This window comes from Ursus arctos, unplaced genomic scaffold, assembly GCF_023065955.2.
Source record: "Ursus arctos isolate Adak ecotype North America unplaced genomic scaffold, UrsArc2.0 scaffold_24, whole genome shotgun sequence".
In the NCBI taxonomy this organism is placed as follows: domain Eukaryota; kingdom Metazoa; phylum Chordata; class Mammalia; order Carnivora; family Ursidae; genus Ursus; species Ursus arctos.
In genome coordinates, this window is record NW_026622919.1 from 21,310,512 (window position 1) to 21,334,966 (window position 24,455).

A 24,455-nucleotide genomic window follows, 5' to 3' on the forward strand; every position below is an offset into this window, starting at 1 on the left:
CAAAATTCAAAATCAGTTTACCTCCCGAATTTTTTTTATCAATAGAATTGGCAACATATCACAAATGGTATTTGTTAATGTGTGTTCTTAGAGCTGAAATTTTTGGCACATCAGATTATTTGTGGGTTTATACAGGAAACTTTTTTAAAATAAGGGAAACTGAAAATATTTCAATAGCATCACTGATGAAACAATATAGAGGTATATTTTCTACTTGTAACTCTTAATTATCTAAAGATTACTTAAATAGATTTCTTGCTTATTTTGGTTGTTAATATGCTAGTAGCTCAGCCCATTCCTCAGCACATAGTACGACTACGGTCATATTAATTGAATAAATTAATAAATGAGTTGCCTGTGTGTTTGGTCATTTGATTATTTGTTCAGCTTTTAGGGTAAAAAGAGTAAGGAAAATAGTGACATTGAAACTAGTTAATTTTGCTGGCTAATTTGTCAGAGGTGCTGTTAAAGGTCTGGTAGAAGAGTTTGGAATGTTGGCTAAATCCAACAATATGAATCCTACCATCTTTTTCTAATCCAATATTGGCTCTACTCTGGGCAAAATAATATAGTGCCTTCTAACTTTTGCATTTGTTTAAAATTTTTGCTACATTCTTTATTTCCGTGAAGCACTGCACTTTCCACAATAAACCATTTCTTTATAACAATGTTTTAATTCTTAAAGTTGACAACATATTTCACTTAATTTGAGTTCTCTATCACAGCACTATCAGTTCACTTGCAAAGTGATATCTATTTGAAAGACTATTAACTTGTCAGAATATTTGGCACATCAGAATAATTTCCTGTAATAGTAGTCATATAGAGTCTGTGGATATGAAAAAAAGATCATGCTCACAAACCTATAAATACTTCATAGATGTGGAGTTACATCATAGTTCATACATAATAGCTCTAGCCTGAAAACTGAAAGTTACTAATTTTTATATTTAACAATTAATCATTTTTGCTATCTTCTGCCTTTATCTCTGTAATTAGGAAATCACTCGCTAATACTCATTAATAGTTGATTTTATGCTTGCATACGGTTTAGACAGTACCACAGATGTGCATCAGAGGCTAACTTGGTTTAAATTTCATTTGACTTTCATGAGTATCATTTACCAAATTTTAATGCATTGAAGATTATCAATGTATAAATTTATACTCTGATCTCAAAACTTTTTTTTTTACTAACTCTTTGAAACTCTTTGACATATAAACACTTTATAAATATGACGAGTAAGATTATGGTTCTGAACTCGTATTTTTTTTCCTGTGCATATTTGCTCATGTAAAATTATTTAAGTAAGAACATCATTAACTCTCCTATTCCCTCTATTTAACTAAGTGCCCATAAAGGCTCAGGCTAAGGTGCTTGGAACCTGCTTTTACCACGGCGTAGTAACCAACTGCTCAATAGTAAGAATGTGTAGCATGGTACATCATGATTATATATTATAAATTTCTCAAGTACTTATTTTAAGGTTGGGTTACTTCTTGTCTGATTTTTATGTTCAGAATTAAAGAATGTAAAGATTTGTTAGATATTTTTAGTGATTCAACTTTGAAACAAAGGTTACTTACCATCTTCTTTCAAATTTCAGGGAGTAGTTTAAAAACTAATCTGAAATAATAAGGTGAAACACTTGCAAGTGGTAACAGATTTTATATATATGCATCTTCATTTCTTTTCATATTGACAAATAAAACAAAACACAGAAATGATGTATTTGTTTGAAGCTGATATAAAGCTGCAAGTTTCATCTATATCTATAGATTTTTCGTTTTTGTTTATTAAAACAGCCTTATTGTTCTCATTGTTTGACCTTTCAGTAATTCTTATATATTTGAACTTACTATATTGTATACTACTAAGATACCTCTTTACCTGTTTTATGTACGGTAATCTATGTAAGATTTCATTTGAGAAATGAAGTGCCTCTTCAAAAAAAATTTAAAAATTACTGAGATAGAAACAGATGCTTTTTAACTAAGTAGTCTCTGGAAGTCAGTGTTGTCTAAAGTTCAGCAAGTTCTGTAGAAATTATGACTGTTAGACATTAAATCCCTGTCCCTTTGGCTCTACAACTTTCTTTGTTAAGACTAAGCTTCCTAACTTCATTTTGGTACTGTAGATGTTATGCTGTACCTTTCAAACCTTGAGAAATAGCTGGCCCATTGGCCTAGAAGAAATAGTTGTCCAAAGCATTTGTATGCCAGTGGATTCAAGGGGGCCAGGTGAGAGAGATTATTTATAACTGGTGTAAGCCACCGATACTCTCCCTTTCTTGGTTGAGAATCATTTCAGTAGGACAAAAAACTTTATGGACCATCCTACCAACACACTTCTGCTTGCCACCATAAAAACAAAATTCCCCAGAATTAATGGGTAATAGAATTAGGGTGAGTCACCATTTTAACATTTTTCATGCATTCTAGAAATAAGATTGTGAGCTTGTTTGGTAAACAATACTTCAGTATAAAATAGGCCCTTGGCTTTTACAAATGTAACCTGCTGTTTTGACTCTGCAAGTAGCCTGAAAGAATACAATAATACACAGAGATTTGTAAATGTGTTGGCTTTTGTAAAGATTTAAATAGGATAATGTATGTAGAAGTCCTACCTCAAATTTGAATTAGTAGGACCGAGAAACCAGAGTACACAGTATATAGTTTCTATGTTAGCCTAGCTAACAGCATCCATGAATATCTTAATAAAAGAAATTTGGAGTTTCTCAAAGGACTCTACAGTTTTCCATTGCAAACATCAATGACCTAATGTGGTCCTATTTGTCCCAAACCCAAGCAAACCTAGGGAATTTTTACAGGTAATCTAACTTAGGGATGGAGACATATTCTGTATAATGGGACAAATAATGGTTTAAAAAGTTGATAGTAAAAATTAATATAATGCTTATATATCTTGTAGCTAGTACTCTATATAGTGACACTGATATTATATGATGACTCCTTGAGGTGTTCCATAGTGCATCTCACAATTAACAAGAATTTGGATGAGACACACAAAAAAAGACAAAAATTTGTTTTTATCAACAGGATACCCTTTTATACAAAAATCTTATGTGGGACAGATGCAAGTGTGATGTTCCAGTTGAGAGGAGGGAGAGGCTTACCTAGCTTTTGGCTCTTCCCTTCTCCTGACACAGAGTGGCACCTGTGGCAGCCCTCTGAAACCCTGGAGTTCCATAGAACACATTTGGAAAACTATGGACTCAGACTGTTACATGTTTTTTTCTACTGGTAACCCTGTATCTAGACTTACTTCCTTCAATCCATTTTGAGGATTGCTGCCAGAATGATCTTCCTAAAATGCCAAGTTATTCCCCTACTAAAAAACCATTTTAAGGATTTCTTAGTAGGGCATTTAAGAAAATCCACAATGTATGGGGCGCCTGGGCGGCTCAATCGTTGAGCGTCTGCCTTCGGCTCAGGGTGTGATCCCGGTGTTCTGGGATGGAGCCCCACATCAGGTTCCTCTGCTGGGGGCCTGCTTCTTCCTCTCCCACTCCCCCTGCTTGTGTTCCCTCTCTCAGTGGCTGTCTTTATCTCTGTCAAATGAATAAATAAAATCTTAAAAAAAATCCACAATGTAGCTTCAATATACCTTGCCAGTAGTGTCCTCTGTCCTCTAATGTTATTCTGGACTGCGTAGTGTTCTCTGAACATGCATTATTTTTCCTAACTCCCCATTTTTCTAATGCTGTTCAACCCAAGAAGTCCAAAAATGAGCTCATCTCTCCAACCCAAACCAACTTCTCCTGACTCACCAACACTGTTAAAAGCAACACAATCCCATTGAAATCCTTATTCATTATGTTCTATCAAAAATGTCATCCCTTTTAGGAAGCCATCCTTCATTCCAGGTTGGAGTTTTTCCCTTTTTTTGAAACTCAGTAATGTTTTATGTCTAATGACTGCCAGAACCTAACTCCATTTTATGTATAAACATTAAGTATTTTTGCGTGGTTTCAATACAGTCTAAATTGTCTAAGAATGTAATTACTATATAAACGTAGAGAAGATGATTCTCCAAGGCTCTTTTGCCATTATTGATGCAACCTGTATCCTTCTGTGTTTTTAGGTCTTGCATTCATGGTGATTCTACATATATATCTGACTACCTTATTATTATGTTTTCTAGAATAATCGTGCTGGTATACTTACCTATTGAAATGCAGATTATTTTATTTTCATGTTTCACCTTTGTATGACAGATGTGGCTTTATTAAAAGCTTACAGGGGTGCCTGGGTGGCACAATCGGTTGAGCCTCTGTCTCTTGGTTTCAGCTCAGGTCATGATCTTGGGATCCTGGGATCAAGCCCCCCATTGGGCTTCACACTCAGGGCAGAGTCTGCTTGGGATTCTCTCTCCCTTTCCCCTGTCCCTCCCTCTCATACTTTCTCCCTCTCTCTCTCTCAAATAAATAAATAAATCTTTAAAAAAAAAAAAAAGAAAAAATCTTCCATGTATGGATAGGTGATATTTAATTCATGATGATAAAAGAGGTATTATAAAATATTTTTCTAAAAGTGGGACACTTCTTTCCAGATCACTGGCTGTGTGGGTTGGGGTGGCCTGAGCTGGGGGTCCTGTGCTGAGATGCTTCGAAGCCTTGTTAAAAATGTTTGAGTCCCCATGAAGCCCTACTATACCCAAGTTTACTAGGTGATTTGGGTAGGAATGGGGTTGATGGGCTTCATCATTTATAAAATCAGGAGTGCTGATAAAAGAAGTAAATCTTTAAAAGCTTTGAGTCCTGCACCTGCTCATGGTCATCATTAACCAGTTTTACTTGGAATACTCATCAGATGGCCCATCAGTCTGGCTGTAAATCTCAGAAGCTGTTAGATGGGAGCATGGAGTATTGCTGTTCGCTTGTAGACGTGTTGTTTCCTTTGTGGTGTCAGTAAATATGACCACAAGGTGCAAACAAATAAAATAAAATAAAATAAAAAATAAAAGGGGGACACTTGACCTTGGTAAGGGTGAAACCCGCTCTGAGTTTACTATACTACAAGAGACCACCACAACCTAAATAAGATAATGTGTATGAAAATGACCTTGCATGGTACTAGACACAAAGTTGAAGTCAAGCAAATTGTTTATTTAATTCATAAATCATTTACAAGGATCCTTTAGACCCTCGCTAATTTAAATATAGTCTGTGAACCAACAGCATCAGCAACATCTGGCAATTGTTACAAATGCAGAATTTAAGGCCAGACGTGCTGAATTAGAATCTGCATTTTAACAAGGTTCCTAGGGAATTCTTGTGCACATTAAAGTCTTATAACATTGCCCACAGTTTGAGAAGTATCAGTGCAGGTTATCATCAGTCTCATAGCATGTGTTGGATTAGTAGTGGCGGATCATCTTTATGTATTTAGAATATATTTTTTATTTAAATGCTGATTTTAGGGGGGCCTGATGGCTCAGTCGTTAAGTGTCTGCCTTCGGCTCGGGTCATGATCTCAGGGTCCTGGAGTAGAGCCCCGCATCAGGCGGGGAGTCTGCTTCTCCCTCTTCAACTCCCCCTGCTTCTGTTCCCTCTCTCACTGTCTGTTGAATAAATAAATAAAATCTAAAAAAAAAAAAAAAAGAATCTTATAAAAAGTAAATGCTGATTTTTAAAGATAGTTGAATAACAAAAAGCTTTGTAACACTTATTTTTTACTTGTCTTGTGATACAACATTTATAACACAACCTAATCCAAAAATCAGAAATCCTCATTATTCATTTAAAAAATATTGAATGCCTGTTACGTGCCATGTATGCAAAATATTGGCAATACGATGGTAAACGAGATAGGCAGTGCTTTGCTGCCATTGAATTTACGGTTGGGTAAGAAAGACAGACCCCCACGCCCCCAATAAGTAAGTAGCAAATGAAATAATTAAAATTATGTAAGCGCTATGAAGAAAATAAAAAGAGTGCTAATATGGAGATTAATGGTCAGGGTCATGGTTGGTGAACCTCTCCTCTAAATAAAAGTTTTGGTTAGAGATAGAAATTTGGTCTTCAGCACATAGGTGATATTTAATGCCATGAAAATGGATGGGATCACCTAAAGAGAGAATGTATCATAAGAAGGGGGCTCAGGATTGAGTCCTGAGAAACATCTAATTTAAGTGGTCAGGTAGAGAAGGAAGAGCCAGCAAAAGAGAAAGAGCAGCCAGCAAGACAGAAGGAAAACCAGCAGAGTGTGGTGTAACAGAATTCAAGAGACGGGAGTGTTTCATGAAGGAGTAGGTGGTCAGCTATGTTGAATGTTGCTGAAAAATCAAGTAAAGTGAGGAGAAAAAGTGCAAGTTGGTTTTAGCAACATAAAACTTGCTAGTGTCCTTAACAAAAGTGGTTTCTGCAGAGTGGTGAGGATGGATCCCAAATTAAAGTGGTTAAAGGAGGGATGGAAATAGAGGAAGTAGAAATGTGGATACAGACCATTTTCCCCAAAAATTTAGCTAGGAAAGAAACAGAGGAAATAAGTGGGGCTGTTGCTGGAGAAAAATGTGGATCAAGAAATTTCATTTGTTTTTGTTTTCCAAAGATGAATGACACTTAAACTATTTGTAGCCCAAGACAAAACAACAACAACAACAACAACAACAACAACAACACCCCAAAAAAACCTCCAGGAGCAAAGTTGAAACAGATCTTGAAATCTCAATTCTCAGGGAAGTTTGACTGGAGTATTAGCTATCATTGAAAGTATCTTCATATCTAATCGACACATGCCACATAAATACATTTCCTCACTGTGAGAGTTTTAAGATATACCCTGCGCATTTAGTAGGTGGTTGGTATAATCTGTACTCTTCTACAAAGAATCATAAGAAAACCTTGAAATTCACTTTTTTCAAAAGTGGAAATTTCGTACTATAATGGCAATTCTAAGGTTTGCGATTTTCAATATTTGAATATGTTTGAGTGTTCAACAGATTTTTTTTTAAATTAAAGAATAACTTACGCAGTGAAGTGCACGTGTCTTACATTATATAGCTTGATCAATTTTTACCTATATACACACTTTCATGATCAAGATATGGAACATTTGCATCACCCCAGAAAGTTCTCTTGTGTTCATTTATAACTGGTATGCCCCCTTTGCCCTAAGTTAAACGTCATTCAGACTTCTATCAGCATAGACCAGTTTTCCTGTTCTTGATTTCCATATAGATGGAGTCATACAGTATGTGCTTTTTTTGGTGTCTGGCTTCTTTGGTTCAACATCCTTTTGAGATTTACCCACATTGTTACATTTGTTGGTAGTTTATTTTCTTTTATTTTTAAAAGGTATGAATATACCACAATTTGTATATTTATTCTACTGTTGGACATTTGATTGTTTCCAGTGTTTGTCTGTATTATGAACATTCATATGCATGTCTTTTGATGGACATATACATTCATTTCTCTTGGATATAGATCTAGGGCTAGCATTTCTGGGTCATAGGTTAGATATATAATTAGCTTTGATACATACTGCCAGATAGTTTCCAAAGTGGTTGGACCAGTTTACCATCCTGCTAGCAATATTGGAGAGTTACAGTTGTTCACATATTGTCAACACTTGTTATTGTCAGTCAGTCTTTTTAATTTTAGCCATGCTGGTGGGTGTGTAGTGGTATTTCATTCTGGTTTTAATTTGCATTTTCCTAATGAATAATGATGTTGAATACCTTTTCATATGTTTATTGGCCATTTGGATATCTTCTTTCCTGAAGTTCTGTAAGTCTTCTGTACATTTTTTTAAGTTGAGTTGTTTGTATTTTTTCTTATTGATTTTGTAGACATTTAAAAAATATTTTAGAAACATGTACTTTGTCAGATGCGTATTGCAGTTTTTTTCTCGCATTCTGTAACTTGCTTGTTTTCTTAATCTATTTGATAAGTAGAATTCTTAACTGTAATTAAGACAAATATATCAATTTCTTTTCTTTTGGGATTGAGTGCCTCTTACGTCCTGTTTAAGAAATCTTTGCCTACTCAAAGACCATAAAAAATTCTCCTCTAGAAATTTCATTGTTTAAACTTTCACTTTTAGTTTTATTACCCACTTCAAAATAATGATTCTGTTTTTGACCCCAGTTATTTTAGAAGAGAAACTAGACATTTTGCAGTTATAAAATGAAAATCTTACTTGAAATATGTTGGACTCAATCATTTTAGCACATTTTTTTTTAAGTAGCAATGACATGAAATGCCCATTCTTCCTTTTCGCTGTTCGTTTGGTGGCATGTGATATCCATGGTAAAATAAAAATATTTTTATTTTTTTACAATTGTATAGTGATTGACCTTTCAAAGAAAATAACACTAAATGTTGCATTTGTTGTTTTAGACCTGTTCCCAGCAGTCTATAATTTCCTCATTATACATTTAATCTAGGGGGGAAATAGGATATTTTATTTAAAAAAGAAAAAGATAAGAAAAACTGGAATGGTGATGTGGACTGTATTTGATCTGGTGTCCCTAAAAAAGTAATCTTGCTATTTCTTAACCTTTTCCTTAGCCCAATGTAGAAAGGAAGTATTTCATGGTTAGAGGAATTACTCTCATTTTATATCTTCCTTTCCCCTCAATCATAGTCAACTGAAGTGTTTGAAATATCTGACCTACTTCTAAAGTTCATAATCTATATAGGAGAGCATTTTAAAACATTGTTTAAATTCCTTGAAATAAAGGTGTAGTTCAAGACATGAATCCTTCTTCTCTTCTTAATGTGCCTCTGACATTGCACCCTTAGACAATTATGTGACTGTGTTTTTTGTCTTTCTTGTGTCCTGAATTTTGTTTGTATAATCGGGAGAATAATAAATGCCACTGCACCTGTTTATCTTGCAGAAATACTATGAGATAATATGAAATCTCATTTGCACTACTGGACTAAGTGCTTGATGCCACATTTTTGGGGAGCCGCAAGCAAACAAAGCCAAGTTCAGAAGAAAGCTCTCACACCATGGTTATGAACTGAGTGGTAGCATCTGAATGATAACTTATCCTGTATGTTTCCAGAAAGCTGTACTAGGACCTGAAATGGAGATTTCAGGAAATTTGAGTTCAGCTATATTTAAGGAGGAACTTTTTAAACCATTAGAGTTTTTCTGAAATGGAAAGGAATAACATTCTGTATTATTGGAAGTGTCTAAGCCCAGGCTGTGCAACCCAAATAGGGGAATATTGGAGGAAATTCAGGGGAAGGAGAGGTAAGATAGCTAAGATATCTGCTCCAATTCTGATATTCTAATTTCATTGGTTATAGAGGTCATTTTTCATTATATGTTATACTATTATATTGTACATTTTACATTATATTATTCTTGTGGTGGTAAGATTCCAGGAATGATTTTAAGTGGTAGTATTAAGAGAACTGGTGAAAGACCTTTCAGAAATACTAGTTCATACTTCTGTTGCGTTGCCACATTAACAGTACTGACTGTTACTGTTGGGATTGAACACATTTTTGTAGTCAGTGACTCAATTTCCAAACGTTTTAGTAAAAAAGTAAAAGCGAACATTTTATATAAGAGAAAATATTTTTTAAAAAAGAGGCATGGGGATAGGAGAGTCAGTTTACCGTTAGGAAGATAAAAAGGAGTGTCTACACTGAGAGACAGCTTTCTGGCAGCTGTCAGGCACCAGTGCCACTAGCAGCTGGCAAATTCAGTACAGGAGTTTTTCTAAGATTTAATATTTTGCTCTTCTTTAGCAGTTACACTTTCTACTGGGAAAACAGACCAGTGAATAGAAATCAGATTTCTGAAACTAAGAACAGAATTTTGTTAGATGGCATTCTTAATTGAATGATAATTACTTATTATAGCATTAAAATCAAGGCAAGTTTACAACCATTTGAGTTAAAATATGATTACAAATTTTGTTGCCAATGTAAATACTTGGTTTTGTTTGTAGATAATTTATATTAGAGCTAAGAGGTAAAAACCTTCAACCGTGAACTTTGATGAACTCTCGATTAACCAGACGGCTGCCATTTCCAAGTTCAAATTGTATTTGTAATCTCCCCCCTTTCATTTAGCAGTGCATAAAATGCTAGAATCTCTGAGAAAAATCTCAGTATCTTAACAAAAAATTCTAACTAGTGAAATTGTTTTAAAAGGCATCTTTGGGGACACTGGGTGGCTCATTCTTGAAGCATCCGCCTTCAGCTCAGGGTGTGATCCCAGAGTCCTGGGATCGAGCCCCATATCAGGCTCTTCTGCTGGGAGCCTGCTTCTTCCTCTCCCACTCCCCCTGCTTGTGTTCCCTCTCTTGCTGGCTGTCTCTATCTCTGTCAAATAAATAAATAAAATCTTCAAAAAATAAAAATAATTTAAAAAAATGAAAGGCATCTTTGCCTTTGCCTTTGTCAATGAAAAGAGAATCTGAAGGAATAAAAACAAATTTGAAATTGTCATCTCTCAGTAAACATATGATGAAGGCTGGTTTTCAATACTGGTAGAAAACAATTTGGGATTGCTAGTAAAGCTTTGAAATTCTGGAGTACTTGGAAAGCTACAGAAGACATAACCTTTAATTTTTCCAGTCCAATACATTTGTCAGCTATCTCAGTAATAGAATAGTTACACTTTTTATAAGATTTGTTATTTAAGACATAAGGTGTCAATGGAAAACACTGATGATTTAATTAAAACATATCAGAGGATTAGTTATTTAGTTGTGGGAAGGGCAAGAGGGCAAATGTTAGGAAAAGAGTGTTTGCTAGGGTTTTCTGCTAGATTATAATTTTGGCTTTTAAATGAGATAAGAAAAATAGTTTTATCTAATGATAGCAAAAAATCCTAATGGTAATATGATGCTAAGTATGTATTTGTACACATACATATAAGTATATTTTTAAAATATTGTATCTGGGTGTTTGGCGTCATGTGGTGTTTTTGTTTTGTTTTTTTACCTTCCAAAACGTCACATTAATGTTTCAAGAGTACAAAAGGTGCTGTCTCAGTGCTTTATATCTTTGATTACTGCATTACTGGAAACCACAACTTTTTCCTGAAATTCCAATTGTAGGAATTTTGGAAATATTGGTAGAAGATGGTCGTTGTTGTTTCCTGGTATAGTATCTTTAAAACTTTGCTTGATATTTAATTTTTATATGTGGTTTGATTTACTTTTTTCCTGATCCAGAGTTTTAATGTTTGTTTTTAAAGAAATAGTTTTGCAGTGGTATCCCAAGCAATAGCAGGATATTCTAAAAACTAGAGCAGTGCCATGCAGTAGAACTTTCTGTGATGGTAGAAGTGTTCCTTACCTGTGCTGTCTAATATAGTAACCACTAGCCACATGTTCTATTGAGTACTTGAAATGTGGCAGGTGTGACTGAGAAACTAAATTTTTTATTTTAATTAATTTACGTTTAAAGTTAAATCGCCACACGTGGCTGGTGGCTACTGTATTGGACAATAGTATTAGTATTGGTAACAGATCTAGAGCAGGGCTTCTGTAAAGAACCAGATAGTGACTGTTTAGGCTTTTTGAGTCATATAGTTTCTGTCACAACTGTTTGATTCTGCCCTTGGAGTACAGGAGCAGCTACAGCAGCACATAAATGAAGGAGTTTGGCTGTGTTCCAATAACACTTTATTTTTGGATACTGAAATTTGAATTTCATAGTTTTCTTTTTTTTTTTTTTTAAGATTTTATTTACTTATTTGACAGAGAGACAGCCAGTGAGAGAGGGAACACAAGCAGGGGGAGTGGGAGAGGAAGAAGCAGGCTCCCAGTGGAGCAGGGAGCCTGATGTGGGGCTCGATCCCAGGACCCTGGAATCATGCCCTGAGCTGAAGTCAGATGCTTAACGACTGAGCCACCCAGGCGCCCCTGAATTTCATAGTTTTCAAGTGGCACGAAATATCTAATTTTTAAAATCCATTTTAAAAATGTAAAAACCAGCAGAGGGAGAGGAGGAAAGAAAAGTGTAAAACCCATTCTTATTTCACATGCCATACAGAAACAGGTGGTAAGTTGTAGTTTGCAGAACCTTGATCTAGAGTGTCCATAAGGATCAATGATAAAGATGTAAAAATTCATGTATTCATTCAATAAATGTTTATTGAGTGTCCATCATGAGTAAGCACTGTTTGGGACCTGAAGATACAGCAAAATAGCAATAAAAAATACAGACAAGGGGTGCCTGGTTGTCTCAGTCCGTTAAGTGTCCGACTCTTGGTTCAGCTCAGGTAATTTTCTCAGGGTTGTGAGATCGAGCCCTACCTTGGGCTCTGTGCTGGACGTGGAGCTTGCTTGAGATTCTCTCTTTCCCCCTCCCTCTGCCCCTCCCCTCCCAAATATATGTGTATATATGCCAGGTGGTGATAATGAAGAGATTTTTTGAAGAGAAATGAAAGAGGGTAGGAGAAAAGAACGTGACAGTGGAGGATGACATTTGATATTTTTAAATTTTTTGTTAAGTTTTTTATTTTAATTTCACTTGAGTTAACATACAGGGTTGTATTAGTTTCAGGTGTACAATATAGTGATTCAACAACTCTATACAATACTCAGTGCTCATCATGATAAGCGTACTCTTTAATCCCCATCACCTGTTTCACCTACACTCCTCCCTCCGCCCATAGAAGATGATGTTTTATATAGGGTAGTCAGGTAAAGCTTGTTTGGTGAGCTGACTTTTGAGCACACACCTGAATGAAGAGAGGAAGTGGGCCTATGGTGATCTGGGGAAAGAGCATTCCGGTCAGAAGGAAAGGTAAATGCAAAGGTCTTGAGGCAGGAATATGATTTACCTATTCAAGTAAGAGAAGAGATGTAGAAAATAGAGGAGATTTATACTTAAACAAAATTAACCCACTTTGGAATTCTTCCAGCATCAGCACCAGTTATGTGTAAACATCAGTATGGGAAACTATACTTATTTTAAAAGCAATATAGGGACCCTTCATTCTTAACTTTCTAGAGCATTCTTTTGGAAAATATTCTAAAGCTATATTGATGGCAAACATATTAAAAAGACCCCAGTAGACCCCATCAAATGGAACACTTCTGAGGGTTTTTTGGACTGAAGTTGAAATTACAAAATGATCCATTAAAAACTGAAAAGTTTTTGCTGTACTTAGAAATATTTAACAGGTTTCTAGTCTTCAGTTGGAAATTCTTTCACTATCTATCCATTACCGGGCTTCATGTTTTTATGAGGACCTTTAAGTTTAGGTGGAAAAAATGTACTTCAGTCTCTTTTGTCCTTGTGTTTTAAATATTTTTTTAGTACCTAAGGAGACCATCCATGTAGCCTGATTATAGATGGTTTTAATGTCTCCTTTAAGTTCTGAATACTAAGGTAGTCAGAATCTCCTTTTTCTCTTAGAAACTGTACCAAGTTGTTTCTGGTGTTCTTTACAGCACACAAAGGCTGCTTGAAAAAATATTGAGAGCTATTTAAATGTCATTGTCAGAGAGTTTAAAAGGTTCAGGGGGCTGGGACCTTTTTCCTTTAGGTCACCAAATCAAAAGCCCTCTTGCTCTGTAGTAACTAAAAGATATTTTCACATGAAGGTTGTTTATGTGAAACCTTTGAGCTAGTTTTCTTTCTTTTTTTCCTGTTAAGAATCCCTTTAGTGTGCAGTTAAAAGTTTCACATTTAGCTTTTTTTTGAAACTTTTTTAAAACACTATCAAACTTACAGAAAAGTTGCAATACAATACAAAAACTATTTTTTCAGAAATTTTGAGACTAAGTTGCTGACATGATGCCCTATCACCCTTGAAAACTTTAATGTACTGAAGTGTACTTCTCTTACATAACCGTAACAAGGTCTAAATCAGGAAATAAATATTGATACATTACTACCATTAAATCCTCGGACCCCATTCAGTTTTCTCCAGTTGTTTCTACAGTGTTATTTACTGCAGGAGGAGTCAGCTCAGAATCACGCATTATGTTTAGTTGTCAAGTCTCTTCACTCTCCTTCAGTGGAACAATTTCTTAGTTCCTCAGTCTTTCATGACCTTGACAATTTTGGGGTTACAAAGCCAGTTATTTTGTCAAGCATCCCTCAATTAGAGTTCATTTTCTCATGGTTAGATTCATGTTCTGTGTATTTGGCAGCAATATCACAGAAGTGATGCCGTGTTCTTTTTATTATCAGATGGCACATAATTTTCACTTGTCCTGTTACTGATGATGATCACTTTGTTCAGTTACAGTGGTGTCTACCAAGTTCTTCACTATGTAGTTGCTCTTTTCATCTTTGTAATGATAAGTATTTTGGGAGAAGCACTTTGAAACTATATAAATATTCCATTCATCACCTGACTTTCGGTTTACTTATTAATGTCAGTTTGGACTCATGAATTTGTTTTTTTCAATAGGTTATAATCCAGTACTATCATTATTATTTTGATACTTCCATGTCTCAGATTTGGCCAGTGGAAACCCCTTCAAGATGATTTCTATATCCCTTAACATATCCTCTTCATTCTGTAAGCACTTCCTTGCTTTGTGACACAACAAAATGTTCCAGACTCTTCTTATAGTTTTCCCCGCCCCAACCCTGCAATCAGCCATTTTTCCAACAAGCCTGGCTCCTTTAAGTGGAGAATGATATTTAGAAGTTAATTATCTGGATGCCAGAAGTTGTTGTAGTGTCACTGCTCCCAGGGCTAGGGACTATTTGTATGTATATCCATACACACATTTGTGTCCATATTTTATACCTGTTGTATATAGAGTAGAAGTCATGTGTTCCAACCAGTACCTTCATTTCCAATACAGTACCACGGGGTGGGGGGGGGGCTTTTGTATTTGTAACTCCCTTCTCTGACAGGCAAAAATCTGGCTCTTATTCTTGTTATATTTACTTATTTGATCAAGCATCTTTATATAATCAATCATCCATTGCCACTATCATCCCTTCCTCAGCACAAACGCTTTTCTTGCCTCATTTGGGTCTTGTACAATAGCTACTGTGCTATGTGGATCCTCTTCAACTGCCCGGGCTCTGACACCTCCATGCAAGGCTGTCCCTAATATGTTGATGCCCTCTTCTTTCCACTCAAGTTCTGATACTTTACACTGGAGCACCCCTGTGCATGGAAGCTCTCTCCACTGTCCCCATGTGGGTTCCTTGCTTACCCCACTTAGGCTCTGAAAACCCACACCAGACCACCTCTATGCACAGATGTCGTATATGCCATGCTCAGACTCTGATTCATGCTAAGCTGTCCCTTATCTTGGATAACCTCTTTATCCCTCTCGGACTCCAGTATTCGAAGTCAGGCAATTCTCCTGCCTAAATGCCCTCTTTAACCTACTCAGGCTCTGATTTCCCATTTGTCTGCCTTCCATATAGAATCCCTCCTTACCCCATTCAGACTGCCCACACCATATGTCATACTCTTCAGGCTAGTTGGTCTCTAGCAGCCTGCCTTGGGCTGCCTCCCTTCCTCTCATAGATATTGCTCTCCCCCATCTTAGGTTTTGACACCCCATACCATGCTGCTCCTTTGCTTATTTTAAAAATATGTGTATTTTCCCTGCCTTTATGCTTTGCTGCTATCATCTAATGGATATGATAAAATTTTAAAATTAAAATAGAATATAAGTACAGTGACTATATTTTTCAAAGCAAAAATTAAAATATGACCAGATGATAATATCAAATATTTGAAATTAGTACTGTCCTGAACAGTTTTGGGCTTATGATCATCATTAAAATAAAGAACAAAGATTTTCTATCAAAGAAGGAGTACCTCCTATTGAACCAGCCTTCCAACAGATAACAATGATAGATTCTGGACAAAGTGTGAAAAAATCTATTACCTGAAGGCATTGGAAAATGTCAGAACCAACCTGTTCTTATGTTTGTTTTAACCCAAGGGTAGGCACCAATTTTAGCCTCAGAGTGACCAAAACTTGGGTAGATAATCCACAGTTACAACAGCTTAAAAAGCCATAGCAACTGCATCAGGCTGGGAAGTAAGGAGGGAAATCTTGGTATGAAAAAGGCAGAGAGGGCTTTTTTATCTATAAATTCTCTGGCTACTCCAGATCTCTAGCTGACCATTGAACCACACATATATGGGGTCACACTCTGAGTAGCCCATCTGAGGCTAAAATATATTTTTTTAAGATCTTATTTATTTATTTGACAGAGAGAGACAGCCAGCAAGAGAGGGAACACAAGCAGGGGGAGTGGGAGAGGAAGAAGCAGGTTCCCAGTGGAGGAGCCTGATGTGGGGCTCGATCCCAGAATGCAGGGATCATGCCCTGAGCCGAGGGCAGATGCTTAACGACGGAGCCACCCAGGCGCCCCTGAGGCTAAAATATTGAACAGAGATTTATGCCACTGCAAGAGACCAGCTTGTCCCAATTTACCTCAGACTATGAAAGTTCTCTGATCTGGAAAAGTCCTCAATCCCAGGCATGTTGGGACATTTGGTCACCCTCGCTGATACTCACTACAGTGAGACAGAATTCGAGTTTGAGTCTAGGCAAGTTAACTGCATGCTTTAAAAAGTAAAATAAAGAAAAACTCCTATACTCTTTAGAAGAACATAACAGAATCCAGAAATTCTGTAACATCATTTATAATGCCCAAGGTACAATCTAAAATCATTAAGTCATATGAAGAAGCAGGAAAATGTGACCCATACTCACAATAAAAGGAAATCAATGATGACTGACCCCAAGATGACATAGATACTGGAACTGGAAGAAAGGATCTTAAACAGCTATGCTAATTATACCCAAAGAGGTAAAGGAAAATATGCTTGTAATGAATTAACAAATAGGAAATCTTGGCAAGGAAACTATGACAAAAGAACAAAATGGAAATTCTAGAACTAAAAATTATAATACCTGAGATAGAAAACTCACTGGACAAACTAAACAACAAATTAAGATGACAAAAATAGTAACTGCACTTGAAGGTATATCAATGAAAGTATTCAATCTGAACAATACAGAGAAAAAAACCCATTGGGGTGGGGCTCCCAGAGCCTCAGGGAATTGTGGGAAAATATTAAAAAGTCTAACATACATGCAGTTTAAGTCCCAGAAGGAAAGGAGCAAGAGGATGGAGGAGAAAAAGTATTTGAAGAAACAATGGCTGAAAATTTCTCAAGTTTAGTGAAAAACATAATTTTACAGAAGTTCAGTGATCCCAAGTGGGATAAATTCAAATAAAATCACACCTAAGTATATCATAGTCAAACTGCTGAAAACCAAAGGTAAAGAGAAAATCTTGAAAGCGGTCAGAGAAAAAGAATACATTATATATAGGAAAACAATAATGCAAATACCACTGACTTCTCATCAGAAACAATAGAGCCTGGGAGGTAGTAGAATGCCATCTTTAAAGTGCTGGAAGAAAACTGTCAACCCAGAATTCTGTATCAAGTAAAAATATACTTTAAAATTGAAGGCAAAACTAAATAAAAATCTTAAAAAAAAAAAAAGGGGGGGGGATGCCTGGGTGGCTCAGTCGGTTGAGCATTGAACTCTTCATATTGGCTCAGGTCATAATCTCAGGGTCCTGAGATCAAGCCCCACATCGGGCTCCACACTCAGTGTGGAGTCTGCTTGTCCCTCTCCTTTCCCCTTTGCCCCTCGCCCCAATTCGCTCACTTGCTGTCTTAAATAAATAAATAAAAATCTTCAGAATTGAAGGCAAAATAAAGATATTTACAAATAGGGGCACCTGGGTGGTGCAGTCATTAAGCGTCTGCCTTCAGCTCAGGGCATGATCCCAGCATTCTGGGATCGAGCCCCACATCAGGCTCCTCTGCTAGGAGCCTGCTTCTTCCTCTCCCACTCCCCCTGCTTGTGTTCCCTCTCTTGCTGGCTGTCTCTCTCTGTCAAATTAATAAATAAAATCTTTTAAAAAAAGATATTTACAAATAAATGAAAACTAAGAAAAATTGTCACTAACATACATTACTAGAAATACTAATACAAGCTCTTTTGACTGAAGAAACATGATACCAGATGGGCACACAAGTCTTCAGGAAAAAATGAAAAGTACTAGAAATGTTAAGTACGAAGTACTGATTTTTTCTCTTAATCTCTTTAAAATACAATTACTGTGTAAATAATTCCCTTTATCCTCCTTGAGGTACTTTTTAGGGAGGCCAGAGGAGGAAAGAACAGTCCTGCTCTGAAGAAGTCTGCTAAAGCTTCCAAAATGGTATCCTTATTAAATTTAGAATGCTCCAAATCTGAAAAAAAATTTACTCTAAGTAGCTAATATTTATAATCCTTTTCTTTTCAGATATAAAACCAAATGTGGAACTGAAAAGCGCTCAGGAACAATCCGTGCCCACAGGTAACATCAGGTCTTTCCTTTCTAGAAGTATACCTTTACTGAAATTACCAAAGGAAGAAGAATATTCTGATCACAGTAAAAATGCTATAGAACTGTGTTGGAAAAAATGTGGTTGCCTCTTTCTGATACAAAAGTAATTCGTCCATATAGATTACATAAATTATTTGGCATCATTGAGCCAAATCACACCCCACCTAACATTGATCGCTGTTTTGTGTTTTTTTTTTTTTTCTTTAAAAAATTTTTTTTAACTGACTGGTTTAAATAAAGACAGTTTTTGTTGAACAATGTAGTAGCTTATGTTTTATCAACTTGTGCTTTTCACTGTAGATAGTGGTCAGCAAACATTTTGTGTGAAGGGCAAGATATAAAGTTTTAGACTTTGTGGGCCATATATGGTCTCTGTTGCATATTCCTTTTTAAACAACTCTTTAAAAATGTAAAAACCATTCCTACCTCGGGCACACAGAAAAACAAGCCATGGCTAGATTTGGCTCTCAGGCCACAGTTTCCTGACTCCTGCTCCAGAATAAACTGTGAACATTTAAAATCTATTTTCTAAAAATAACTTCTATGTCTTCTGGATTGATTAACTCACTTTGAATCAAAATTTATGCTATATTACAAAATTTATCACTTAAGTACCTTTTTGTTATTGTCAGTTATAACCTTATATTTTAATTGAACCTGTACCTCATGTTCGTTGTTCAGGTGTGAACTTTATCTTAGTCATTTTGAGTTTGAGAAAAGTGAGCTACTATTTAGAACAGTGTCTTAGAGTTCATAGAGTATAAGTTACAATATGCAGAAATGAGAAACTTAATGTGTTTATAAATCAAAACATGAGTCCATGATAACCATATTTTTAGCACCCCTTCATCATGAATTTTATGAAATATGTTTCCATTTTACTACTGCATTCCAGCAAAAGTCCTGCTCCATGTATTCAGTCATGGGTGCAGCTGAAAGAAATGCCACTGCAGAGTTTCTAGTCACTTCTACTTCGCCTAGCTTAAATGCCACAGGATTCAGTATCGTTGGCTATTAGTTGTGTGTAGTAGCTATTCAGTGAATATTTTATTGAACATTAGGAAGGACATTAGGACTTTGATAGGAAGTGAATAACTTTTTAGCTTATTTCTTTTGTTAACATCTTTTTAAGCTGCCATGCTTGAACATGAGTACCAGCTACATTATTCCTTTTCTTCTAATGTCTAATATTATCAGTATTTACATAATATACAAATATACAAAAGTATATTTTTGTTAAACTTGCTTTTTAACAACTTTGCTGTTTATTTAAGCATGTTTATTTAAGCTTTTATTATGTCTGCTCCCTTTCACTTATGAACTCCTGTAATACTTTGTATTTTCCTTATTCTCTTGTCTGAGTCTACATTATAGACCTGTTTTATCTCTTGTCTGAGTCTTGCATTATAGTTATGATCTTGTCTTATCTACATCTGCAAATTATAAGCTACTTAAGGACAGGAATAATGACTTATATCTGTAGCCTTGTCAACATTTAGCGAATGTTCAAAGAAATAAAGGAACTCGAGGGCCAGTATGTCTTCCACGGAATCACATTTATAATGTGAACAGAAAAGGAAAATAGGATTTAATATACAGTTGCTTATGGGTTTTCTCTCAGGAAAACATGTTTCCCAAATTGGGTTATGCCAGTGTTGTTGAGCTCAGTATTTCTCATCACTACATAAATGCTTCTTGTTCATAAATAGCAATAGCATCCTACTGAATATTGTGAGACATACCAAAAGAGAGAGAATTTTTGTCTGGAAAGAACATGAATGCATTTTAACTCAGGTGCATCCTGGGCATATTTCTGAACCTCAAGAGTTTTCACATATATTCCACTTGGGGTATATATGAAAGGGATGCTGTCTGTCATTAAGAGATTATGCTGAAATGGGAGTCTACTTAATAAAAATATTACATTTTTATATATAAAATTTTTTATATTATAAAAATCGTTTAAAGTTGGCCTACATAGTTAAAATTCTTTTTATCTCCTAGATGGTCCAGTGATTTTGAAGGACTATGATTTAACCAAACCACATGAAACAGAAAATGTGGACAGTGCAGAAGGCCCAACTAATGAAGATGAAGATCTAGGAGGTGAGTCATGTGTATAGTCTAAAAATGGTTATAGATATGGTTGAGGCTTAATATGTAGAAGAAATCAGGTTCTCTCCAAGGAAAACTTGGATTTGTGGGTTGAGTTGGGCGTAATTAAGTTTTCTTCATTTTACAAACATTAATATTTAGGGGCTCCTGGGTGGCTCAGTTGGTTAAGCATCTGCCTTTGGCTCAGGTCGTGATCTCAGGGTCCTGGGATGGAGCCCTGCATGGGGCTCCCTGCTTAGCGGGGAGTCTGCTTCTCCTCTCCCTCTGCCGCTCCCCTGCTTGTGTTCTCTCACCCACTCTGTCTCTCTCTTAAATAAATAAATAAAATCTTTTTTAAAAACATTAATATTTAATAATTTGCTGAAGGATATCAGCAAACTTTGAGAATTTAAGGTGCTTATTCAGTGTTCAAGTTATACCAGCTTCATTTCTAAAATGTTTATTTGGCTCTTTTCCATTATAAAAATAATAAATGTTCATTATAGAAAGTTTGGGATATTTCCCATCACCAACAACCAATTCTCCAATTCTTCAGAGAGTAACTGGGCATCCAACAATCCAATTTAATTCTCATACTAACTCCTGGAGTTAGCACAGAACCCACAGGTTAAGGGCTCAGTCCCACGAGACTGCTCTCACTTTAGACACCAGTCGAAACTGCCAGCTCTCCACATTACCTGCACTTCTGTCCAGCTTGGCTACAATGCAGGATTTTTACAACCATTCTCCTCAGTTTTAATAAGGTGCTAGAATGACTCAGAATCTAGAAAAGCACTTTGCTTACTATTACTAGTTTATTATAAAGGATACAACTCAAGAACAATCAAATGGAAGAGATGCATAACGCAAGGTATGGAGTGGGAGGGGATGGAGCTTCCATGCCTTCTCTGAGCATACCATCCTCCCATCATCTTGATGTGTTCACCAGCCCAGAAACTCTCTGAAACTCATTGTTCAAGAGTTTTTACAGAGCTCAGTCTTCAGTTGCACCCCCTTCCCATCACTTTGTCTTTCTGGTGACCATCCCATCCTGAGGTTATCTAGGGGCCTTACCCTAAGTCACCTCATTAGCATAAACTCAGATGTGATTGAAAGGAAATTGTTATAAATAACAAAAGATACTCCTATCACTCAGGAAATTACAAGGGTTTTGGGAACTCTTGTGCCAGGAACCTGGGACAAAGACCAAATATAATTTTGTATTTTACCATAAGCTACCCACTGGTCTTTGACCATGAATCTCTTATAGCAAAAGGATCATAAAAGTCAAGATACTGGTGGGGTGCCTGGGTGGCTCATCGGTTAAGCGTCTGACTCTTGATTTCAGCTCAGGTCATGATCTCAGGGTCATGAAATTGAGCCCCTGTCGAGCCCTGTATCTGGCTCCATGCTCACTGCAGAGTCTGCTTGAGATTCTCTCTCTCCCTATTCCTCTGTCCCCCCGCCCCCCGCTCGCGGGCTTTAAATAAAATAAGTGGATAGATAAATAGATAGATAAAATCTTTAAAAAGGAAATAAAGTCAAGATACTGGTACATTATTACAGTCACATTCAGTCATTAATAATTATTCCAGTCCATCATCATATCATATCAAAATGTCTCTCAGGGTGAGGCCACTCAGATTTGCAGGCTTCCATTTGATTTTGTCAGGTTCCAAAAACAGGAGTGGTCTCAGCAATATATGGTTTCATCTTTTCAGCATCTGGTATATTTGAGCTGAGAGACAATATTTATTATTCTCTCGCTCTGAGCCTTTCTTGAGGTTTTAAGATAATATTAGATTTCCTTCATTATATAACCCATTGATTCATTTCTTTTCCCTCAGCTACTATTCCTTCTTTTCTTCATTTCTACCTGAACCTTTCCACTTTTGAAAGGAAGGAGCATTAATGGCTTTGCTGGTCTAGATTGCAGGCAGCAATACTAGTCTAGCCAGTGCCTCCCCCTCAATCCACTCCTGTTCCTATAGGGTAGAGTTACTTAGGTACCGAACCAGCAGGCTCTTTTTGCCACTAGCAGTGGTGCTGCATTCCCTGTTAACCTCAGTTGGGGCAAATAGAGTGAAGGCACAACCTGCCCTATCAGGGCTTCAGGAATTCTGACATAAAGGTTCAAAACTATAGTTATGGTTTCTTGCCTAGGAATCATTCTGTTTCCAGCACTTTTTGTAGCCCTAGTGCCATGACTACTGCATCAAGTGGGAAAGAGAAAGTTGAGATGATGAAGAAGAAAAAAGTTGAGGGAAAGAAAAAAAGTATGGTCATCAATACCATATAGAGCTCAGTCTTCAGTCGCACCTCCCTCCCCCTTCACTTTGTCTTTCTAGTGACAGGTAGCATAATCCTGTATAAACCAATTTTGTCTTAGTATGGAACTCTCCCAGGCATTGCCCTCCCAAAAGCCTTAGAGCATTTCTTGACATCACCTAAGACATTATGTGTATTTCAGATGTTAAGATTGTTTTTGCACCGCAGTCATAGGGGCAGTTTCAATTAATGTCCAATAGCAGGCTACTAATTGCCTCTCAAATGGAATTCTCCATTCCATAGTCCCAACAGTTGCTGGGAAGCAGTTGCAGGTTTTTGCCATAAACCTGTCTATGGTCCACAGAGAGCTACCACACAGAATCTGTCCCCACCAGCACTGCCACTTCTCGTCTACACTGTGGACTTGGGCAATCTCATACATCTCCATTTAGCATGTCCAATTAATAGGACAGATTTACATGCCTTCTGTTTTACAGAAAGTTAATTCTCCCGACACACACGCTGTCTTACACAATGTAAGACATTCAGGTAAAAGAGATGCAGCCACTTTAAGCATACCAGCTTTCCTCCAGACTTTTACCTTAATCCTTCAACCCTTCCATTCCTAACTGTAACCTATCAACAGTTTTTGGTTTTATAAAATGAGATAAGGGAGATGTTCCCCAGTCAGACACAATATCCATTCTCATAACATTTCAGGTAAAGGAGACACATAGAGCCTATTTAAACATTCCAATTTCCATTTAAACCTCCACCTTAATCCTATTAACTCTTAAACATTTCTATACTCTCTCAGTCAAATTGAAGACCCCTGTAGGGCTTCACTAACAAGTTTTGGTACCACAGAGAATGAGGCTCCCATGTCAGGGAGTCCCAGAAACTTTTCTTCTCCACCCCCTGACCATTTTACCCTTTCGTGTGCAGAAGACTTTGGGTCCCTAGTGAGAGGTTGAGCCCTGTCCCTTTTGTCATGACAAAGATTAATCTGCCTTTGCCCTAGCTGATTTCAGATCAGATTTTTGTTTGTAATTTTTGTCTTTTGGCTTTTTAAGTTCCTCTGCACTGGAGCGAATACTGTGGACTTGTTTGGGGCCCTTTAATGGAGGAAGTCCCTTTGGTCCACCCAATCTTGCATAGTGCTGTCTTAAGACCTTTGTTTCAAACCCATCAATGTCTGTTTCCTTTATCCTGTTTCTTAATAAAAATCTAAAGATTTTTACCCTGATGAGATGAGTCCTTTGATTCTCCCCTTTCTTTTTTCTCCTTTGTTTTGGTCTTACCAATGTTTCCTATATTCTTCTTATTTCTTAGTAACCATTTACAATTTTCCACCTTGCTGAGACAAGTTCCTTGATTCTCCCTTCTGCCTCCCCTCATTTTCTTGTTAATTAACCCAATGTTTTTGTTAGCATCTGTAAAACCCAGAAGGGGAAGCTAAGACAGCACATTCACTCTGATTTCTTCTGTTGCTTGATTTTGGAGCAGGAAGTTTCCATGGGGTGCCCAGGCAAAAGAGGCCCCTGTTCTAACTGTGTTTTCTTAGATTCTGTATTTGTCTCTTTGGCATCCATTCATGACAGGACCAGTTTTATTAACTGTATTGTCTTACTTTCTGTGTTTTGGACACTTTGATATTTGGGGTCCTTAGAGACCCAGGAAAAGACTGCTTTTCCCAAGGATAGACAATTCTCACAGATAGCAGAGAGGTTAGCCAGGATCATG

General features: G+C 36.6%; 1 protein-coding gene and 1 pseudogene across 1 annotated transcript in view; both read left to right on the forward strand.

The window, feature by feature from the left end:
- The window catches only part of IKZF3 (IKAROS family zinc finger 3), an 83,419-nt gene that overhangs the window by 4,543 nt on the left and 54,421 nt on the right, over positions 1 to 24,455 (forward strand). The window contains exons 2-3 of the mRNA XM_026512935.4: positions 18,267 to 18,320; positions 20,355 to 20,456. Of these exons, the coding sequence (XP_026368720.4) occupies positions 18,267 to 18,320; positions 20,355 to 20,456 (156 nt within the window). The remainder of the gene's footprint in view (positions 1 to 18,266; positions 18,321 to 20,354; positions 20,457 to 24,455) is intronic.
- On the forward strand, positions 4,625 to 4,807 carry LOC123001817 (ATP synthase subunit ATP5MJ, mitochondrial-like; annotated as a pseudogene).